The following is an 18,667-nucleotide window of genomic DNA, read 5'->3' on the forward strand; positions in this document are numbered from 1 at the left end:
TTTGACCTTTGACCTTCCTCCGATAACTGGGGGTTGTTTATTCACAGCGCAAAACATCTGTTCCAGTGTCAACCTAAATTTATATTATTAATCATGAACCGGTTCCCCGCAATATCTATTACAGTACATGCGCACACGTTATTAAATATGCATACATGCATACAGAGAATATTATGAGTAATTCGTGTAATGCTTTGCTCCAAAGGCATTTATATATGTACCCTTCTATGCTGCTGGATTTCAAGGAAGTGCAGGAACAAGTGCTTCCACTGGGATTCCACTCACAAGACCAAACACCTCACGTCTCCTCCACAGGTACTGCACTACTCTTCTTCTTAATTAGCATCTTCTTAATTGAATACTTCTTCACAGCTGCTGGATGCCTGCGTGGGAGCAATGTGCTAAACCTGGCAAGAAACTGGGACAATTTTGAAAAAACATGTTTGACAGAATGGGGCTAAATGATTACTGGTAGGAGATTTCCAGTGTCTGGCGTATTGAAATGCACAGGATCTTTAAAGGACTCCTGTTTAAGCTGCTGAATTTCCTCTCCAAGTCGTTCCTTAAAGAATAAAAATTGCTTCGGAAACAAACCAACGCTAGAATTAGAAAATGTGACATCATGAAAGAGATGTCACCAGTCCCTGGTGAATTTAGTCTGTCTAGACCACTCATAGATCGTTTATTTTCTGAGAGAAACAAACATCCCCATCAAAATACATTGCATCATTAAATAAATCCCGCTCACAGTTGAATTCATTTTCTGTTTTATTGAGGAAGGATATTACTTTTTTTGAGAAAAAATGATGCTGAAGCTATTACCCATCTTGAGTCACATCAGAGTTTGAAGCTGGCTAGACAAGAGGACTCCTATTGGTCTGGTCTTGGAAAGCCCCAATCTAATTGCTTTTAAAAGTAACCACTACATGAAATCAGCAATTTCTGGTGACTTGGAACATTTTTTAGTTGTAGGTTAAGCATGTATTCAATGAAAAAAGTTTAATTGATACCTTGCTTGTGTTCCAGGACTAAAGATATGGGTGACTCAGTTTATTGACACTTTTTAAAAAGTACTGAATCAGGACTTGCCTAGTCCAGGTCTGGACGTTTGTTTTAAATGGGTAGCTACCTAAATCGTTTCCTGTTATGAATTAATAAAGTGTAAAATTAATGACATTTTAAAATGAACCAGTTTTAGCTGCATCATTTATTACAACAAAAGGGTTAAAATGTTATCCGTAAGAAGCATCAAAAGTGGAATGTTAGACATCGTGACATCCGTAATTGTTGTTTTGTGCTTTCTCTTTATTTACAACCGTGACGAGAGCTCTGGACTGCTTGCTGTCTGCCAGTCAGAGTCCTGGTAGGGGTGATGTAAGAAAACAGCAGAAGTAAGATCTCTAACAAGGAAGGGCAATTCTGCCCATTGATCATGGAATATTCCCCTCGGGTTAGGAAAAGCAGATGCTGCGTCCCTCATAGCTAATGAAATCTCTGTGCTTCAGCAACATAGAAAAGGTTAAGTAAGCACTTTAGATAAAGTAAATTTGGACCCCAAACTGAGCAAGCACAGGAATGACATTCAAAGTTTTGGTGAATATCCTCTTTCCTTCTTCCCCAAAGGCTGTAACCCAACCCTGGCTTCACAAGCATGGGCATTTTCTACACACCTATATACATGTTTCACCTTGGCCTGGAAATGGTGCTCAGAAAGTAATAAGTCTTTATCCTTAATAGGGCTCCTCCTCAAGTATTGCGTAAGGGGGCTCTCAAGAACGTAATAGGCTTAGATCTTTATGATAGGGCAAACAAAGGACGTCTTCTAATTGAGTCATTGGTGTTACCATGACAAAGGCATGGAAAGACACAAGGATATTGTCTGAAAAAAATACCTGTTTCTCAGAAATCAGAAGGTTGCCAGAGGTAACAAAAGAAATTCTTCTGAGGGAAGCAGGGACCAGACCAAATTTACTAACTGGGTAAAATGGCTTTAAGAAGGCAAAATTACTCATTGGGAGTTATTCACAAGCTAATTTCTCAGTCAGTGATGTTAATCATACATGTGTTCTTTCCCCTCCTGTTGGTTTTTAAAAAACATTTATACATCACCAGCCCACCTAAAAAGTATGAACTTTTCAGGTGGAAAAGTAACATTAACATTTTATGTGAGGGGAAAGGAATTTCTAAACTTTCTGTGTGTCCTGTTTGGCCAGATATTAACCCAGGTAAACACTCAGAAAAAACTCTAGGGAGTATTACCACATATTTCCATATTACAGAGCAAGCCAGCTCTTTTAAAAGGGATTAATCGTGCTTTCTGCAGAGGCTCTTCAGGGTTTTTCCATTAAACAGTCGGTGGACATAAATAATGAAAATTCCTTTAGTCCAGGACCAAGAAATAGTGAGCTACTGGATTTATTTAGTGGACAAAATGTTACAGCGCCTGTATTAATAGTGTGGACTTTCTGCATGTACTCGTATGTTTTGGACTTGCGCCCAGACATGTCATGTCTTTCAGAGCTTCACCTGTTCTTGCTCTGGGGAGGCAGGAGTCTTCACTGTGTGGGGCCACTGTGTCACCAGAGAAGCACTGGAGGCCCTTCTGAGGGCCCTCAACATCCTCTTCCGCCACTTTTAAATTGAAATCATTTCCTTCGGCAGTCCTGAGTGATGGAAAGGTCACTTTTTCACTCCACAGTGCCAGGCTAACTCAATGAAAAACCTCAAAACCCACCTGTCAACCCTGCACACACAAGAGTTGGAAGAGGTGTGATTTCTACGGTAGGGGGGAAACAGTTGCTGGAAACTGTCACTCATCTGTATACGTTTCAGAGACCATTAATTTATGAAAAGGTATGCATTTCCTTCCATGCCAATCATGTTCAACATGGTATTTCCATTCCTTCTCTGACTTCACAGCTGCCGTAAAAAACAGTGCAATTTCTTCCTATGGCTGTTCTACTGCCTACTAGAGTCTTGGAGAAGTGTTGGGACAACCATTCTGGTTGCCAATCTGGAGACAGGGGAAACAATTAGATCTGATTGAGCTTGTGCTGTTTATATTCACAAGTATGGTATTCTACTTGCCTGATATACAGTGTATGTAGACATTTTCCATGTCTACAGGTAGAGTCCAGTACATAGGAATTCTGGGAAAGGACTGTCTGTTTTGAGTAAGCTGACACAACAACTTGATAACCATAAACACCTGGAAGGAGGTTTAATTTAGTGATTATTTAGAAACAGAATCATAGTTTTTTTGGCACAAGAGCAGGCTGGTCGAGTTTTCCATCTACTTGAAGGAACTGGAAGAAGTTTGAAAGTTACCATTTTCTTTTCATAGCTTTCCTCTACTGCTGTTCAAGCACCCTGCAACACAGTAGCTCTTTGACTGTGGAAACTGTGGTTATGAACCAGCAGAAAATGTGCATGTCTGGACATGTTAGACTAAAAAAAACAGTCTTACTAACAATGTAGTGTAGGCTGACATACCAGTGTATAATTCTACTCAATTACACCACAACTTATACTTTCTCTAAGGTGACCTAAATGAAGAGGCTAGGGAGTGAACAGTGTGTAACAGTATCCACTGGTGTGACAGCGGCACCTTGTTTGCGTTAGATGTGAATTAGGGAGCTCAGACAGGTCAGGAGACTGGTTCAAGGTTCAATGATCTAACACTGAGGAGGCACCAGAAGAGCTCAGGGTTTCTCTAGCCTCCTGTCTTGATACGGCTGTGCATGAGCGTTCATCTGTAGGTTCTGCACTGCAAGAAAATCTGTACGAAACAATCTTCTGGTGCAATCACGTTCCAAACTGCACTGTGTGAAGAGTTTTTCCATTCCATCCAGTCTTTTGGTAGCTCTGTACCAAGTCATTACTCTGAGATCCTACCAATGAGAAATACTGTCTGTAGCCAACAGGTGGTGATCTCTGCCTGAATCTCTCCGTCTATGTTAATAAAAGCCATCAGTCCAGGCTGTGATGCTCTAGAATGATAATTTGTGCTGTGTGGAAAAGTAGAAAAGATTTCTCTGCTACTCTTGTGTTTATCCCCCTTTTTGACTACTCCAGAATACTTATAAAAGTTAAAAAAATATTGCACCTTTGTTTTCATTTTTTCATTTTACTGGCATTTTTTCGAAGTTAAAAACAAACCTGAGATGAAATTTTCTTTTTTGTATATTTCATTTTTCATTTTCACAAAACAGGTACAAGGGGAGGAAAAAAGCCTTTCAATAGATCCTGAGGTATTTTGCGTCAAGCAGCCTAAGGTATCGGATGTTTTTTTTCCAAAAAAGTTACCTAAATTCATCCATTTTAGATACATTGCTATTTACAATAAGATAACAATAACATCAGCAACAGTAATAACAATAATAATAATAATAATAATCAGGATAGCCTGCATCTTTTCATTACATGGTTTTTAAATAACAATAATATTAAAAAAGAAAGGAAAAAATAACATCTCTCACAGAGTAAAAATAATGAGTCATTCCAGGTGTTAACTTACAGCCTCACAAAAAAGTCAAAGTCAAAGTTTGCCATACAGAAATCCTATCAAGAAAAATCATTAGCACTCTAGGAGAGCATTACCATTCACTTAAAGCACAGAAAAAAATCCCTCACATTTACGTCTGCTATTGGACAGAGAAACCTGAATTGTGCTGATGTTGTCATCGAGGCTTTTCCTAAGGGGAATTACCCTGAGAACAACAGTGTTGATGTAGCATCCTCGAGTGGGTGTTTACGGGCGAGGGAGGTGGGGGAATACTTTATGGCCTGGTGTATTCAGCTCTTTTCTGGAGGGCCTTAATGTTCCTGGAGCTGTCAATCAGTTCACAGGATATCAGCCTTTTATTTCCTACAGTTTCCTGGGGCTTGTGGTTACCCATGCAACCTGCAGGAGTCAGGCCCTCCAGAACCAAGGCTGAGGAACACCAGTGTATACTGTACAGGGGACACAGCTTAAGGGAGCCCGTTTCCCAGGGAACCAGGCAAGGCAATGCTGGGCAAGAGCAAGTCGTGTATGGCTTGCAGCAGGAAATGCTCTTCATCCCGAGAAAGATGGTAAGTTCACTGGCTAAGATATAATATTTCGGCATTTTTATTTCTGGTCAGAGAAAAAATACCAAATGGGAGAGTGAAAGCAATCAGGGGAGATTAACCTAAGCACAGGGTAAATTCTTTGGGTAGGTCCTAAGGTCTCACTTCAGATTTGTCAACTTTCAGAAATGCTCTCGAACCAAAGTGAGCAATTGCTTAGGTTGCACATCTCCATTGTATGCCTCTTGCTGTAGTTTATAGCTAAAATGAGTAACCATACGAAGCCGATCAGCAAACCTTTTAAGAATTGATGTGGAAATGCTCTTTGGTCTCAAGACAGCAACTCCTTTAATTAAGCGGAGTCACGGCTGCTTTAAAGAACCAGCTTTCACTGTAGCCCAGGTAAGCAAGAATAACAACTGTACTATTCTTCTAACAGATGTAATTAACAGAAAACCTGAACACTGACAGGGGTTTTGACTTTTGAAGATTCCTTGTGAAATGGTTTTACAATCAACCTAACTTTGGATGTTTTTCTCCCAGAAACTATATGCAGCATTATAGATCCCAAGTTTGAAACCTCTCTCTTCAGTGTCAGCTATGGCAGCTCGCAGCTGTGAAGATTTAAAGGACTAAAGGACACAGACTTAACACAGCACCGAGGTTCCTGAGGTTCAGCTCAATTCACGTCAATTCTCAATTTAAGAAGTCCCAAAGATGGTGGAACAATACTGTTTCGGTAGGAAAATGCCAATACTAAAGAGGAGCACGTCTTGTTTTCATAGCTTTTGTAACTCCCATTTTAAAATTCCATGACAGTATTAAAGGATACAGATCTAAGTATTTAAGAAGAAAGAACTGCACTCACTGTACTGGTACATTATAAGGCTGCACTTAAAACTGTAAAACAATGGGCACAGATGAAGAAATATTAAAGATGCTAGCTGGTCACATCAAATTTAACTTCGAACTTACTTGGTGATACAAAGAAGCTAACCAGTGTCAGCACTGAAGATTCTCAGGTTGTGAACTAGCAAAGCTGACACTAGCCAGCCTTCTCCATACTATACACCTACACTAGTTTCTAGAATATGCCAATGGACTTTTCAAATCGGAACACCTATTGGGATGAACAACACCACACTGCAAGCCATTTGGTCTGCTATTACTAACACACTAGAAAGCTTGGAAGACTGTAGGGGTTGGCTTTCACCCACCATCAAAAGTATTTCTTTTGTGGGAATTGAAAAGAGCTAACTCTACTGGTGTCTCCAGTTTACTGTGCGTGGGTTGGGTTCTGGTTTTGAAACTTGTGCATGAAAGTGCGTCTGTCATCCTTCGTAAACCTCACGGCGCTATCCTGACAAGCTAACAGTTACCAAATAAATAAATTCATAAATACAACGCAGAAACAATGGATGAAAAAGGGCAAAAATAATGTGATATTCTCCCTGTTACCCTTAAGTTTGTCTTGTCTGTTGTAAACACAATGATGACGCAGTGTTCCACAAAGCTCCACTTCAACCTAATTAAAGCCCCAATGAGTCGTAAAAGTTGCAAGAGCTGGGGTAAAGGGAAGTACCGTGGGTGTGCGCTGCAGAAGTGCAACAACTTCAGAATTTGGGATTTCTGCAAGCGGTGATTTTACACTTCTGAGAACCCAGGTTCTCGATGTCTGCAGACCCTCTATTTTTTCCTTTAAGCACTGAAACATAGACGCTTCCCTAAGCTTCAGACATCAGCGTCCCTTGCCGATGCGGAGAAAGAGAAATTGTATTGCTCAAAGATGTGTGTGTGTGTTGTAGTTTTTTTTTCATAAATACCATACAGTAAAAAAGAAAACAAAAAAATCCACCAACATTATATTATTTCTCATTGCCAGAATGAACAGATAAAATAAATTAAAACTATACTGGAGGAAATATTAAAAGTCCATTAAAATTGCAGTAAAATTATTTACTTTATATATATAAATATATATAAAGCTTAGTGCTGTTTCTGCACAGCTTCTCGTGTCTCTGTTTCCTACTGCTCTGAGCATGCTCAGAATATACTTCAGGGAGAAGCAGGAAGCGTGTGTGGGCAGCGTCTCAGAGAATTTGCTTTGCTGGGAATAATAAACACCTGCTGCACATGTGACTTCAAACACCAACAAAGAATTTCTGTTGTAAATCACCAAATATTGAAACACCAGGGTCATTCCCAAACACAGAAACAAACACTGGGTCTGAGGGGAGGGGGAGCAAGAAAGACGGGGGGGGGTCACGTGAGCACTTCCTTCGAACGCTTTTCACTAGGGTATACCATGGTGGGCATTAAAACTCGGCATGGCTTGATTCGTTCTTCATTTAAACAAGAGTTGCAGGGGGGAAACCCACTCTCCCTCAGGAGTCATCCTTCATATTAACAGAGTACCACAGAATATCGCGGCTCAGGTACCGCAGGGCCTCGAAGTCCAATGCCGCTCCTTGTGCTGAGGCATGGCGTCCCCCAGACCTTACACTATTACACAGCAACGTCATCAAGACAGAAATACAGCCCCAATTAGTGTTCTTTTGACACCATGGTATGATAAAGCAGCAAAATAAAACACAAACGGATTGTAAAGATTCCCAGGGGGAATGCCTGGATGGAAGATTTTAGATTTTCCTGAAACATACACTTGAACTTGAATGGGTGTGGAGGACGCCTCCAGGTAATCGCTTTCTGGCATCTTCCCCCTCTTTACGCTCTGAGCTCTGAAGCCACTTTCCTTCTTAAAGAGGCCACTGACTGCTTCCGCCCCCCCCTTTCCTGGCACGCTCAGAGACAGAGAGCCACAGACTTGTCCTTTGACGTCATTCTCTTTGAATCGTAAATGCAAACAAAATAAAATAGATTTATATTATAAATAACCACCCCTTCCCATCCCCGACCCCAAATCCCTGTTCCGGTTACACAGTTCCTTTCCCTCGGCCTGCGGGTCAGGAGACCTCGATGATCTCCATGCTCCCGGAGAAGCTTGACTGCTTGCCAATCTTCCCCAAATCCTCCCTGGCCCGAGTCTCGGAGATCCCGTCCTCAAACTCCATCTGGCAGCTCCGCCGTTTGTACTGCTTGTCCGCTGCGCCGGGGGCGCCGTCCTCGTGCCAGCTCCCTCGAGAGTCTCGGTGCTCCTGGGGCTTCTCCCGGAGCCGCACAGCTTCGCAGCTGCCGGCCAGCCCGCTGCATCCGAACGATACGTAGGCTGAGCTGCTCCCGAAGTGCACCGAGCTTCCAGCGGCCGGGGAGTCTGCGCCAAAGTACCAGGGGCTCTCGCCGGTGGGGGTGCCAGGGCTGGTGGCCTGTACGGACTCCCTGTGCTTGGTCCACACTCCGCTGGAGCTCGCCAGCGGCTGGTGGCCACTGGGCAGGGTCAGCAAGAGCGATGCTTTCAGGTTCTCATCCAGGCTGGGGCTCTTGTGCACGGGCCCCGTCCGGCCGAAGTTCAAGCTCAGGGAGTGGGCTGGGGAGCTCCCAGCGCTGCCGTTGTGCTTCCCTTTCCTGCGCTGCCGTGCCCTGGCCTCCCCGCTTGCCTCTCCTGCTCCGGGGCTGTCCAGGACCGGCGAGAACTGGCAAAAGCCGTTGGCGGCTCGGGGACTGTCCAGCTTGCAGAGCTTGGGGACGTCCTCCGAGGCCATGGGCGTGACAGCTATGACCGGGGTGGCCCTGGGGCACTGGCTGGGGGAGTAGGCCGACTTGATGTCCAGCGAGAAGGAGCGCTTGAGACGGTTGGTGTCCAGGATGCGCTCCGCCGACAGGTGCAGGCCATTCAGGCCCTGCTGCAGCGACGTAGGTGAGGCCAGTTTGGACTCCCCTTTCTCTGGCTCAGGCTCAGAGGCTCTTGACTGCGGTTCCGCCTCCGGAGCCTCCCATGCCGTGCCCCCATTCTCCAGGCCTCCAGGACGCCCAGCGCTGGCCTCCAGGGCCTTCTGCTCCACCTCCTCCTCGCGTCTCTCCATCAGGGGTTTGCTGGGGCCAGCGGACCAGGCTTTGAGCAGCTTCAGCCCCTTCTCAAACTCTAGCAGCTGCCCCAGGAAGTTGAAATTGGGCGATATCGAGGGCCTCCGGTCTTTCACAAACCTTAAGGACAGTAAAACAGAGTTTAGTTTTTCTCTGCTTAGTATGAGCACAATACATGCTATCTTTGTTGAGCATATCCAAAAATCTCATCTTGGAGTAAACACTGCCTTCCTTTGGCTTCAAAAGGGAAACAAAACACAACATCCTGATGTGTACATTATTGTTTATGGTTAACAGCTTTCTACTGATATTGCTCAAGCCAGTACTAACGGTCAGGCTCGGTGCTACATCCTGTGAAAAGGGCTTTAATAGACATTTTATTTAAAATATTTAATACACATTTTTTTGTTCAGATTTAAAACGTATTTTGAAGACTTGTCTACAGTAGGAAATTACATTTTTAGTTCTGCTGCCACGTAGAAAGTCAGTTATCTGTAAAACTGAAACTCTAGGAGAGAGGTCCAGGGTCTTCGAAGGGCCCTGGGGGCCATGATCTTCGGCTTTTGTGGATCTCATTAAATCGCTCTCTAGCCAGAGGGAATCCCAGAAGGCCCAGTGAGGACAGAAGACGAGCCTTGCTCTGATCCGGCTGGGACGACAGAGAAGAAGCCTCAGAAGATGTGAGGAGTTACCTGTAGGCGTCATCTGAAGAGAGGCCCATGGTCTTCATGATGTAGGCAATGGCGATGGTGGCAGAGCGGGAAATGCCTGCCAAGCAGTGGACGATGACTCTGCAGTTGGACACCTTGACTTTGTCTATGTGGGAAAGCACACAAGGTCAGTGACTGGACTACAGTAATGCAGCAGTCTCTTCACTCCTTTCCTGGAGTTGGTATTTTTAAAAGATCTGAGTAATGCTTCCTTCACTACGCCGTGGAGCACAAGGTACCATGTGTCTTGTCATGCAAGGAGAACCTTTCTGAGAAATAGTGGCATGGTTATTATACTCCCAAATGAGTGCGAATGGTACATCTGTTGTTTTTAGTAAAGAAACGTCTTGCTGCTCTATGAATGCCACTAAATCTGTGGAGATTAAGAGAAAAAAAATATATCTTTTGTCCAAGCATGTACCACGCTGGGACAAATTTCCTGTCGCTTCTGTGACACAAATGTTCTCCGGAGTAGAGAGACCAGGATAGCAATTTCCTCCTGAATCGTCATCTGGAATCAAACCCAGGCCTTAGTTACAAGTCGGCAATGAATGAAACCATTGAAACACCCAAGTCAATTTCAAAATGACGGCCTTGTCTTGCCTTACAGTCACAGCTGACAGTGTTCTCGTTAGTCTAATGAATGGTACATGGTCTATATACCTACTATGTCAGCTATTGTCAGCCAGGTGTCTTTAGGTCATTGACCCATTTAGAGGAAAAAATGCTTCCTCACATTGAGAAAACCGACACGCCATCATCCTTCTCATAAAGGGAATTAATTGTGGTTGAGAGGGCAGTACTGCATGTTTTTCTTACCAATGAAGTCATTGCTTTTGTCCAGCCAGGGCAGGAGCTTCTCACAGTAGTTGTCGTTGACGGGAATGCGCATGAAGTGGCTCTCGCAGATGAAATCTGGCTTCGGACACGTGTTGCTGGCGTTCAGGACATACGTGATGCCATTCTGTGCCATGAGGTCCTGTGGGAGAACCAGGAGAATGGCTCGGGTTAGCCAGGGCGCCCTGCTGCAGTACAACACACTGGAACGCAGGTCAGCTTCTGCAACGCTTCACAAAAACACTTCCTCTGCAGGAGAAGTGAATAAACACCTGCAGTACATACGCCAGGGGTCCATTAACCATGAAAAGCATCACTATGCCTGATCTATGAGGGAGCGAGCCATGGATTTAGCAGCCTGTTTCATAACACAGCTTAACCATAAGGTTCCAAACATTCAGGATAAGGTCTGAAATGGATTAGGATCACCTATAATGCGTGACTAACACATAGCTGATAGCAACGTCATCAGAGCTGCTTGTCACAACAAAGGAAAAACACTTAGGTATTCACAGCATGAATCAGAGATACAGTGCAGTGATAAAGAGCTTTAAAGAGCACTGACCTCCCTTGACATTTTGGCATTTAGCGTGCTCATGTATGAACAAGGAAGTGTTACATGTAAGCAGAATTGTTTTGTTCTATTCATTTTCAAGTAATGTTTGCACTCCAGATAGTGGAATGGCATGGCAATCATCTCTAACCTTTTTCTTAAGATCCCATCAGTGCAATACTGGGAGTATCAAACCTTTAAAAACTGTTAAGGAGCAGAACTATTTCATCCTGTATCTGTATTACTTAGCTTTGCAGTAAGGAAATCCCATTCACGTAACATCAATATAGAAATAAATATATTTATGTGTATCTGCCTGCAAAATCCTTTCAGTTGCACGATTTTCAGATGTATAGATACACCAAATATGATGAAAGTTTCATTTTTTTCTTCTTGCTACAGCACGCCTAGCAGAAGTCCCAGAGGACAAGGAACATTAATAAAACGAGCTCACACTTTCATTTCATGTTAAATAAAGAGGTGTAAGAAGCAACCTGCATGAGCTGCAAAATTGCCATGGCAACCATCAAGCGAGCAGGAACTAGCTAATTTAATTCTGTTTGGCACTTAGCAGGTGTTAGGCAGCATAAATGGTCTAATCAAACCACAAAAGCCCATTCCAGTCCAAGTGTGTTGTTACAAAAATAGAGAGATCATATCATATATGTACTGTATATATCATACAGTCATAAAAGCTTGTATGGTTTGACCTAGAAACCTCATCAAGTCTATTGAATATTTCTTTACACCAGGATCCAGAAAACAGCCTGGTGTGTTTTTATTCCCTGCACATACACCATAATGTAGTTGATACACCTGTTACATCTACAGCATTCATGTCCTCAGAGCCAAGAGAAAGCTGAAGTGCAACAGATGAGAACTCGACCAGGCTGAATAAGCTCCTGAGAACACTGGGAGTGACCGAGCTCCCTCTGCTTCGGGCTGATGTTCCTAGAGATATCAACTCTCACTCTAGAGGTGTCTGTTGTAACGAAAGGAACCACATATTAAATTGCCTCGTCTCCCCCCTCCCCACTTGAACATGTTATGATGAGGTGGAGCTCACGCAGAGAACAGTAAAAGACACGCCCCCAGCCCTCCAGCTCCCCTCACCTTGTTCAGCACGTCCTTCTGGGAGCCCAGGTACAGGTGGGGTAGGATACGCGTCGGGCCAACGTTGGCCACCGGCAGGCAGGGCTGGGAGATGCTCATGGGCAAGATGGCTGCTGGCTTCCCCTCACAGAGTGCAGGAAAGCAGGAGGAGAAGGCAGCAAAGCCCCCTGAAGAAAACAAACAAAAACAGGCTGTCTGTTAGGAACCTACTGAACAACTGACCCACTGTTCTCTGGTAAAATACAGGCATTTCGCTCCCAACACTTTCCAGCAGTACATCCTTAACCATAAGGTAATAACAGTTTAAATTATTTTAACAACAATAATAATAATTGCTTACACTTATATAGTGCTTTTCTGGACACTCCACTCAAAGCGCTTTAAAGGTAATGGGGACTCTCCTCCACCACCACCCGTGTGCAGTCCCACCTGGATGATGCGCCAGTACTCTCCCCACATACCAGCTCTCAGTGGGGAGGAGAGCGGAGTGATGATGCCAGTTCAGAGATGCGGATTGTTAGGAGGCCATGATTGGTAAAGGCCAGGACAGAGAGCTAACACCCCTGCTCTTTTAAAGAAATGCCCTGGGATTTATAAAGACAATGGAGGTCTGTCATGGAGAGACCTGAGTTTTAGGCCTGAAGGACAGTGCCTTTTTTACAGTATAGTGTCCCTGTCACTATACTAGGACATTAGGGCCCACACAGACTAGAGAGGGAGTGCCCCCTTCTGGTCCCTCTAACACCTCTTCCAGCAGCAGCCATAGTTATACCAGGAGGTCTCCCCTCCAGGTACTGGCAAGCTCACACCTGCTGAGCTTCAGTGTCAATAGTTGTGAGTTGCAGGGTTATATAGCTGCTGGCTATATCTTATTTTTTATGTTATTTTTATATATTTTCTTATTAATTTCACTATGTGAAATGTGCAATCCAAAACCCGCTTTGAGGCTAAATGTTTTTTTTTTTAAAAGAGAGTATTTACTTTTGAAGCACTGCCCTTCAACAGTACAAAACGCCAAACAGTTTCATTTTCTTGTAAGTCTCCTCCCCCTAAACCCTGTTTTGAGAACTGGCAAAGCCACCTTGCAGAAAAAAAACGTCATCATGATAACTGATGAGTTACAGCTTCTCACGAATGTAACCGGTACTGCTAAAACCAGAAGAGTGGTGTTTGTATCGTGCCTCTCAGCACCCCGGTGCTGCTGTCTGTGACCTGTGCAAGCGTGGACTCCCTCCAGCAGGTAGCCCACTCTGAGAGGGAAAGCACAGCCATGTGGTGAGGAGGCGGGGGGGGGGGGGGAATTATGACTTCATCTCTGTGATCTCCTCCCAGTGACAGACACAATGGCAGCCGATGTACGCTGGCGCTATTTTTTTTTTTACATGTAAGCTAGTGGTGTAGTGCCAAAGAAAAGCACCTGAACACAAACAGGTGAGAGAAGACTATCCGATTCATCGCTCAGTGTTAACACCAGCTGTTGGTGTTCTGTGGCATGAGTCACAAACAGATTTGCACTGAGACACCCTGGGAATAGGCTATCGAAAAAAAATGTCCTCCAAAAAACAATAACTGCTGAGTGAAGCACAGGCATAATAGTACTGGGCACAGAGACTGGTTTGGGGTGGGATCTTTAATGAAGTGAATCAGTCAGAAACTGCCACCACAATTTTACAACACTTCCCTGGAAAACACACCATACTCCTGGGATTGACATCACACTACTCGTGGTGGATACCACACTGAAACAACCTTTAGTGCTTCACGCTGTTTAATGTATTAAATTCTCCAACCCAAAACCACCCAAGTTTTTTTTCTTTTATTACGTGTGCGACGTCACTTTTTTTTAAAAAAAAATTGAAGAAAAAGTGACAGACGGCAAACGAATCTGAACTGGAAGCACTTCTTCTGGACAATGAGAGCCGTTTTCTTGTTGCTGAAAGAAAACATGTTAGCTCAAGGCAGTCATACAGTCAGTGGGGGATTGACTGAATAAAGAAAAAAAACAGAGGGTTAGCAACACTCCGTGGGGCACAAGAAATCTGAGCTCGGCACCTTTAAAACCTAGGCGGATCCTGTTTCAGAGCCCTTTCCTGCATTACCTCATCTCCTCTCCTTTACCATTGCATCAGGCCTGGGGAATGAGGCTGGCCACAGGTGCTACAGTGCTACCGAGACCCCTTTCTGCAAGGGCCTTTTTATTAAAACCACCACAACAACAACAACAACAACAACAAGCATAACGGCATCTGGTTGAAGTTCAAAAGAAATGGGAGCTACAGCTCTCCCGAGATAAAACCTTATTGCACATCTGGCAACGAGACGCAATTTCTGAGACTTCTAATACAGCAACTGTTTCAGCTCATTACCACTCACTGCAGCATGCTTCCTTTTTAAAAAAACTAAAATTTCCGCAGCTTTTTCCAAAACCCCCCCAAAATAAACACTGAAGAAATCCACAAAAACCCTTTAATCACAGAAACGACTGCTTGAGAGTTACATAAGAGAAGGGGGGAAAAATGAAGCTTTGAAGAAATGTTACCCAGTATGTATGTATCAGAAATTAGGGCGTGAGCTATGCATCTCAAGTATCATCTCTAAGTAGCATAAAACAGGATTTACGTGTCATTTGAAAAACATAGCTGGGGCTTGAACCGTCAGCTTCCTTTTTCCATATGAGCACTTAACCAGCCAGACCCTATAGTGCAGCAATTATAGTCTATCAGAACTTGGTGTTAAACAATTATACCATTAACTTGTTAAGGACTGCAGCTACCAGCATTTTAATACTCCAGTCATCCAGTGCATGATTCCTTAAAGATCTTCTCCATCTCATGTAAAGAAAACAACAAAAGAGACGGAGATCCCACGCTGTGACACACTCACACGAGGTTCTGAAAAGTGGCTGTGTAATTTCTGACAGAAAGAGGAGTATGAATGACCTCAGTCGGTGAGGGAGTACTTCAAGGAAAACATGAGCAGGGCAGATACATTTAAAGCCTAATCTCAAATCAGCTTTTCAAATCTGGGACACATTAGCCCCGTTTCCAAGTAAGGCAGGGAGCCGGAGGAATGACATCATCCTGGATTAGAGCTTAACCTTGGCCTGCACGTCCCCAGGGAGAAAGAGCGCGAGGAGAGGGGGGTGTGGGGAACAGCGGAACGATGCATTCAGAATGAAACATTCAAAATCACAAAATGAAAAGAATGAATGAAGAAAGTGGGGGGAAAAGGGGAGAGAAACAGGCCGGGAAAGAGGGAACATGTTGGCCTGAAAGAAAGGGAAGGAAATGGAAAAACAAAAATGTGGGGAAAGGTGAAGGAAAAGAAAGGGGGGGAGCTCTTTTCTCTTTGACCTCAGCGGATGGAGCGGGCCTCACAAAGCCCCTTCCTTGCCCTTGTCTGCCCCAGTCCCCCCCACCAGTCTGCCCGCCGCTGGGCTCTCTCTGCCCCTGCAACACCACCACATCTGCTCCTCGACTTCTCCCTGCCTGCTGCTCGCCGACACCGCGGCCGCCACCAGCTGCTCCCCCCGCCCGGGGCGGCCCAGGACTTCAGCTGCCGCGCTGACGAGACGCAGGACGTTGTAAAGTCACGCAAGCCAAAAAACGCACTTCATGCACTCAAAGCAGAAATATTCTGCAAGCCAGGATCTAGCTCCGCTAGAATTTAAATTCTGTTTAGAAATGCTAGCATGTTCTTTGTCTATACGTTTCAGCACTTAATCCCCCCTCCCAACACGTTCTCAGCTCAGTATGGCATTAATTTCTCCCACGTCTTCATTCATCTGTACACAGCCGTGCTTCTCCTTAATGTGCAACTTCGATGACTTCAGAAGGCAGAAGATTTCGTACCTCAGCACAAGCTCAAATAACCAGAAGGCAAACCAAAAATACTACATCTCATGAGGTGATGCACTCGGTTCATGACAAGTCTTGCATATCAGTGATTCAGGGGAAGAGTTACAGCCTGGAGCCAGTTAGTCAGTTGTGCTGTGAGTAATACACTTACACAATTGTGACCTTCAGAAAATAATCAGAAAATGTGCCAAGCCAGATAAAAAAACAGCAAATAATGTGACTCCAAGTGATGATCATTGTCACAGCTATTTGTACAACATCGATGCCCTAGCAACCGTTTTTTGGAGCTGTGTTCTTGTTTATCAGACTGGTCTCTGCCTGAAGTAAACCAAAATTAAACACTGAAATGTTGTAGCTATGTATTAATCTGGAAATGGAGTGCACAGCAAGTTCACAAGGTCTCAGCTATACTTACTGGGCTTTAAATAGACTTTCTGCACAGCCTTTACACTGCTAGCTATTCCTGGGCTCTGGCCCCTTAAGCTGTGAGGGAAGAGCTGTCTTTCACTAGCTATTAATGGCAACAGCCAAAAGAGATGACATCATCTTTCACCATATGGGCAGGCAGACAAGCGGGCAGGCGGTATCTTGTCTGTCAGTTCAGGAGAAACTCGATTCGCCCACTAATGTCCCTTACAAGCACCTTTCTTTCAGCAGCTGGCCTGCTATCTCCACACAAACACAAGCTGACACGCCAGGCGTAGCTCGACCCCGCCCCCCACAAACTCCCCAACCCTGTTTAACCCCAACATTTGGCAGCATGCACTGACATCATTGCTCAGGAGGGCCTGTTGCCATGCCGACAGGGGCATTAATTACAGCATGGGGAGCTGCTGGGGCTTTGACTCAATTAGCCCCAGCATGGGCAAATTTCTACTGCAGCCTGCCATTCCTTAATGGTGATATCACACAGCCAGCGGCAACTGGGGGGCAAGGAGGAAACCGATACCTTCGCCCGGGCAGGACCTGCACTGTGGTTGGCCAACATGGCACTGAAACAATAGTTCAATTTAGACTTCAATGGAAACCAAATGAATGAAATATTTTGGCCTGTGAGCTCTTTGCACACAACAGCCAGTCACGCTGTGGCCCCATTCAGAGGCGCAGCAAAAACTCAAAAAGATTCCAAATAAATCAAGAGAATATCACTGAATATTGTTGTACGTACTTTTCCATTTGTCTGGTGTATGTTGTTCCTTCTACATGCACCAGTGCACCCTGGATATGGAGGTTGGTTTCCACCAGCTTTGAACATAAATCAAAAAGCCCCTGATGCACAGGACACCGCCAGGATTCACAATGTGGCGTCTGAGAGAGCCCATCTGGAAGCTGAAATGAGCACTGCTGCCTGCAAAGCTCTTATGCAGATTTACTCACTATGTTGTGGGGGATATGAATTAGAAATATTCAGAAAATGCACCAAAAGGACAGTTGGCGTCACAGCCTCCATTGTCTACACGATCCAGAAACTTACGAATTGAATATTATTGAACGGGCTGCCATAACTGCACTTTTCAGTATAACTCAAATCTGTAGCTTTTAAATATTAATATATTCAGAACTTTAATTAGATAACATTTCTCCTTCTGGCTAGAGCAAGAAAATACAGCGCTTAATGTCATTCAAAGAGCTCTTGGAGATTTCAGCATCTGAGAAATGATCCTTTATTGTAGTCATTTGACTTTACATGCTGTGCTCTTGGAAGAAATAGGACTGTGCTAATAAACTGCCAAAATGGCGTTCTATTCTATCAGTACCATGCTTTCCAAACCTAAAAAAAATACTGGACTTTGCAAATGAACCCAAGCAGGGTTTAGAGAATGACCCTCCTGTGTCACCGCACAGAAAATCATGTTTCCCTAACCACAACCTCCAATGACGAGCTGCTCAAAACAAGTGGTTTATTTTTTTAGACCGCTGTGCATTAATTTTTGCAAGAAAAAGCAAAAGCAGGGAAAAGGATTAAAGGAAGCGTTGTGTACTTGTAGAATGAAGTCATCAGATATAAATGCTCTGTGCTCCTCCAGGGCGTGTTCGGTGCAGGCTAAATAAAGAACTCAAGTAAGCAGAAGTCTCTTTTCAGCACGGTTCAGAGTCAGACTGCACTCTTCTTTAAATCATGAAACGCAAAATCAGCAAGAGTGACTAAAATCGTACCAGGTGGGATATTTGACTAAAAAACAGATAAAAACGTGGATGAGTATGGAGAGATTATCTATAGGGACAGCGTGACAGTGTTGATTGTTTTTACTGTTTATTGGTTTTAACTGTCCTCTCTGTTCTCATTACTCTTGAAGTACCTCCACTGTGGGTGCACAGATAGGGCTCAGTCACCACGGCTGCCAGTCCATCACACATCCCATGACCACTACTCTGATTGCTACCAGGGAGACAAAAAAGGACAAGGTCCTTAAACCGCTTAAACCGGGGACGCCCGACTGAGAGCCACACACTCATCCAGGGGCACATGCTTAAAAACAAGCTCACAAAACACACACGCGCCCACCCAAGGGTGAGAAAGGCACTCAAGGCAGACAACCCGCCCTCCCTCCGAGCACAAGTCAACT

At 44.3% G+C, this 18,667-nt stretch overlaps 1 protein-coding gene across 3 annotated transcripts in view; it reads right to left on the reverse strand.

Moving 5' to 3' along the window:
- Positions 1 to 4,169: 4,169 nt before the first annotated feature.
- Positions 4,170 to 18,667, reverse strand: part of dusp8a (dual specificity phosphatase 8a) — a 90,410-nt gene continuing 75,912 nt past the window's right edge. For all 3 annotated transcript variants that reach the window (XM_088934670.1, XM_088934671.1, XM_088934672.1), the window contains 4 exons: positions 12,244 to 12,410; positions 10,560 to 10,719; positions 9,723 to 9,846; positions 4,170 to 9,150 (listed from right to left, as the gene is read on the reverse strand). In XM_088934670.1, the coding sequence (XP_088790796.1) occupies positions 8,013 to 9,150; positions 9,723 to 9,846; positions 10,560 to 10,719; positions 12,244 to 12,410 (1,589 nt within the window). In that variant the 3' untranslated portion in view covers positions 4,170 to 8,012. The remainder of the gene's footprint in view (positions 9,151 to 9,722; positions 9,847 to 10,559; positions 10,720 to 12,243; positions 12,411 to 18,667) is intronic.

Source organism: Atractosteus spatula, chromosome 16, assembly GCF_055471065.1.
Source record: "Atractosteus spatula isolate fAtrSpa1 chromosome 16, fAtrSpa1.hap1, whole genome shotgun sequence".
Taxonomy (NCBI): Eukaryota; Metazoa; Chordata; class Actinopteri; order Semionotiformes; family Lepisosteidae; genus Atractosteus; species Atractosteus spatula.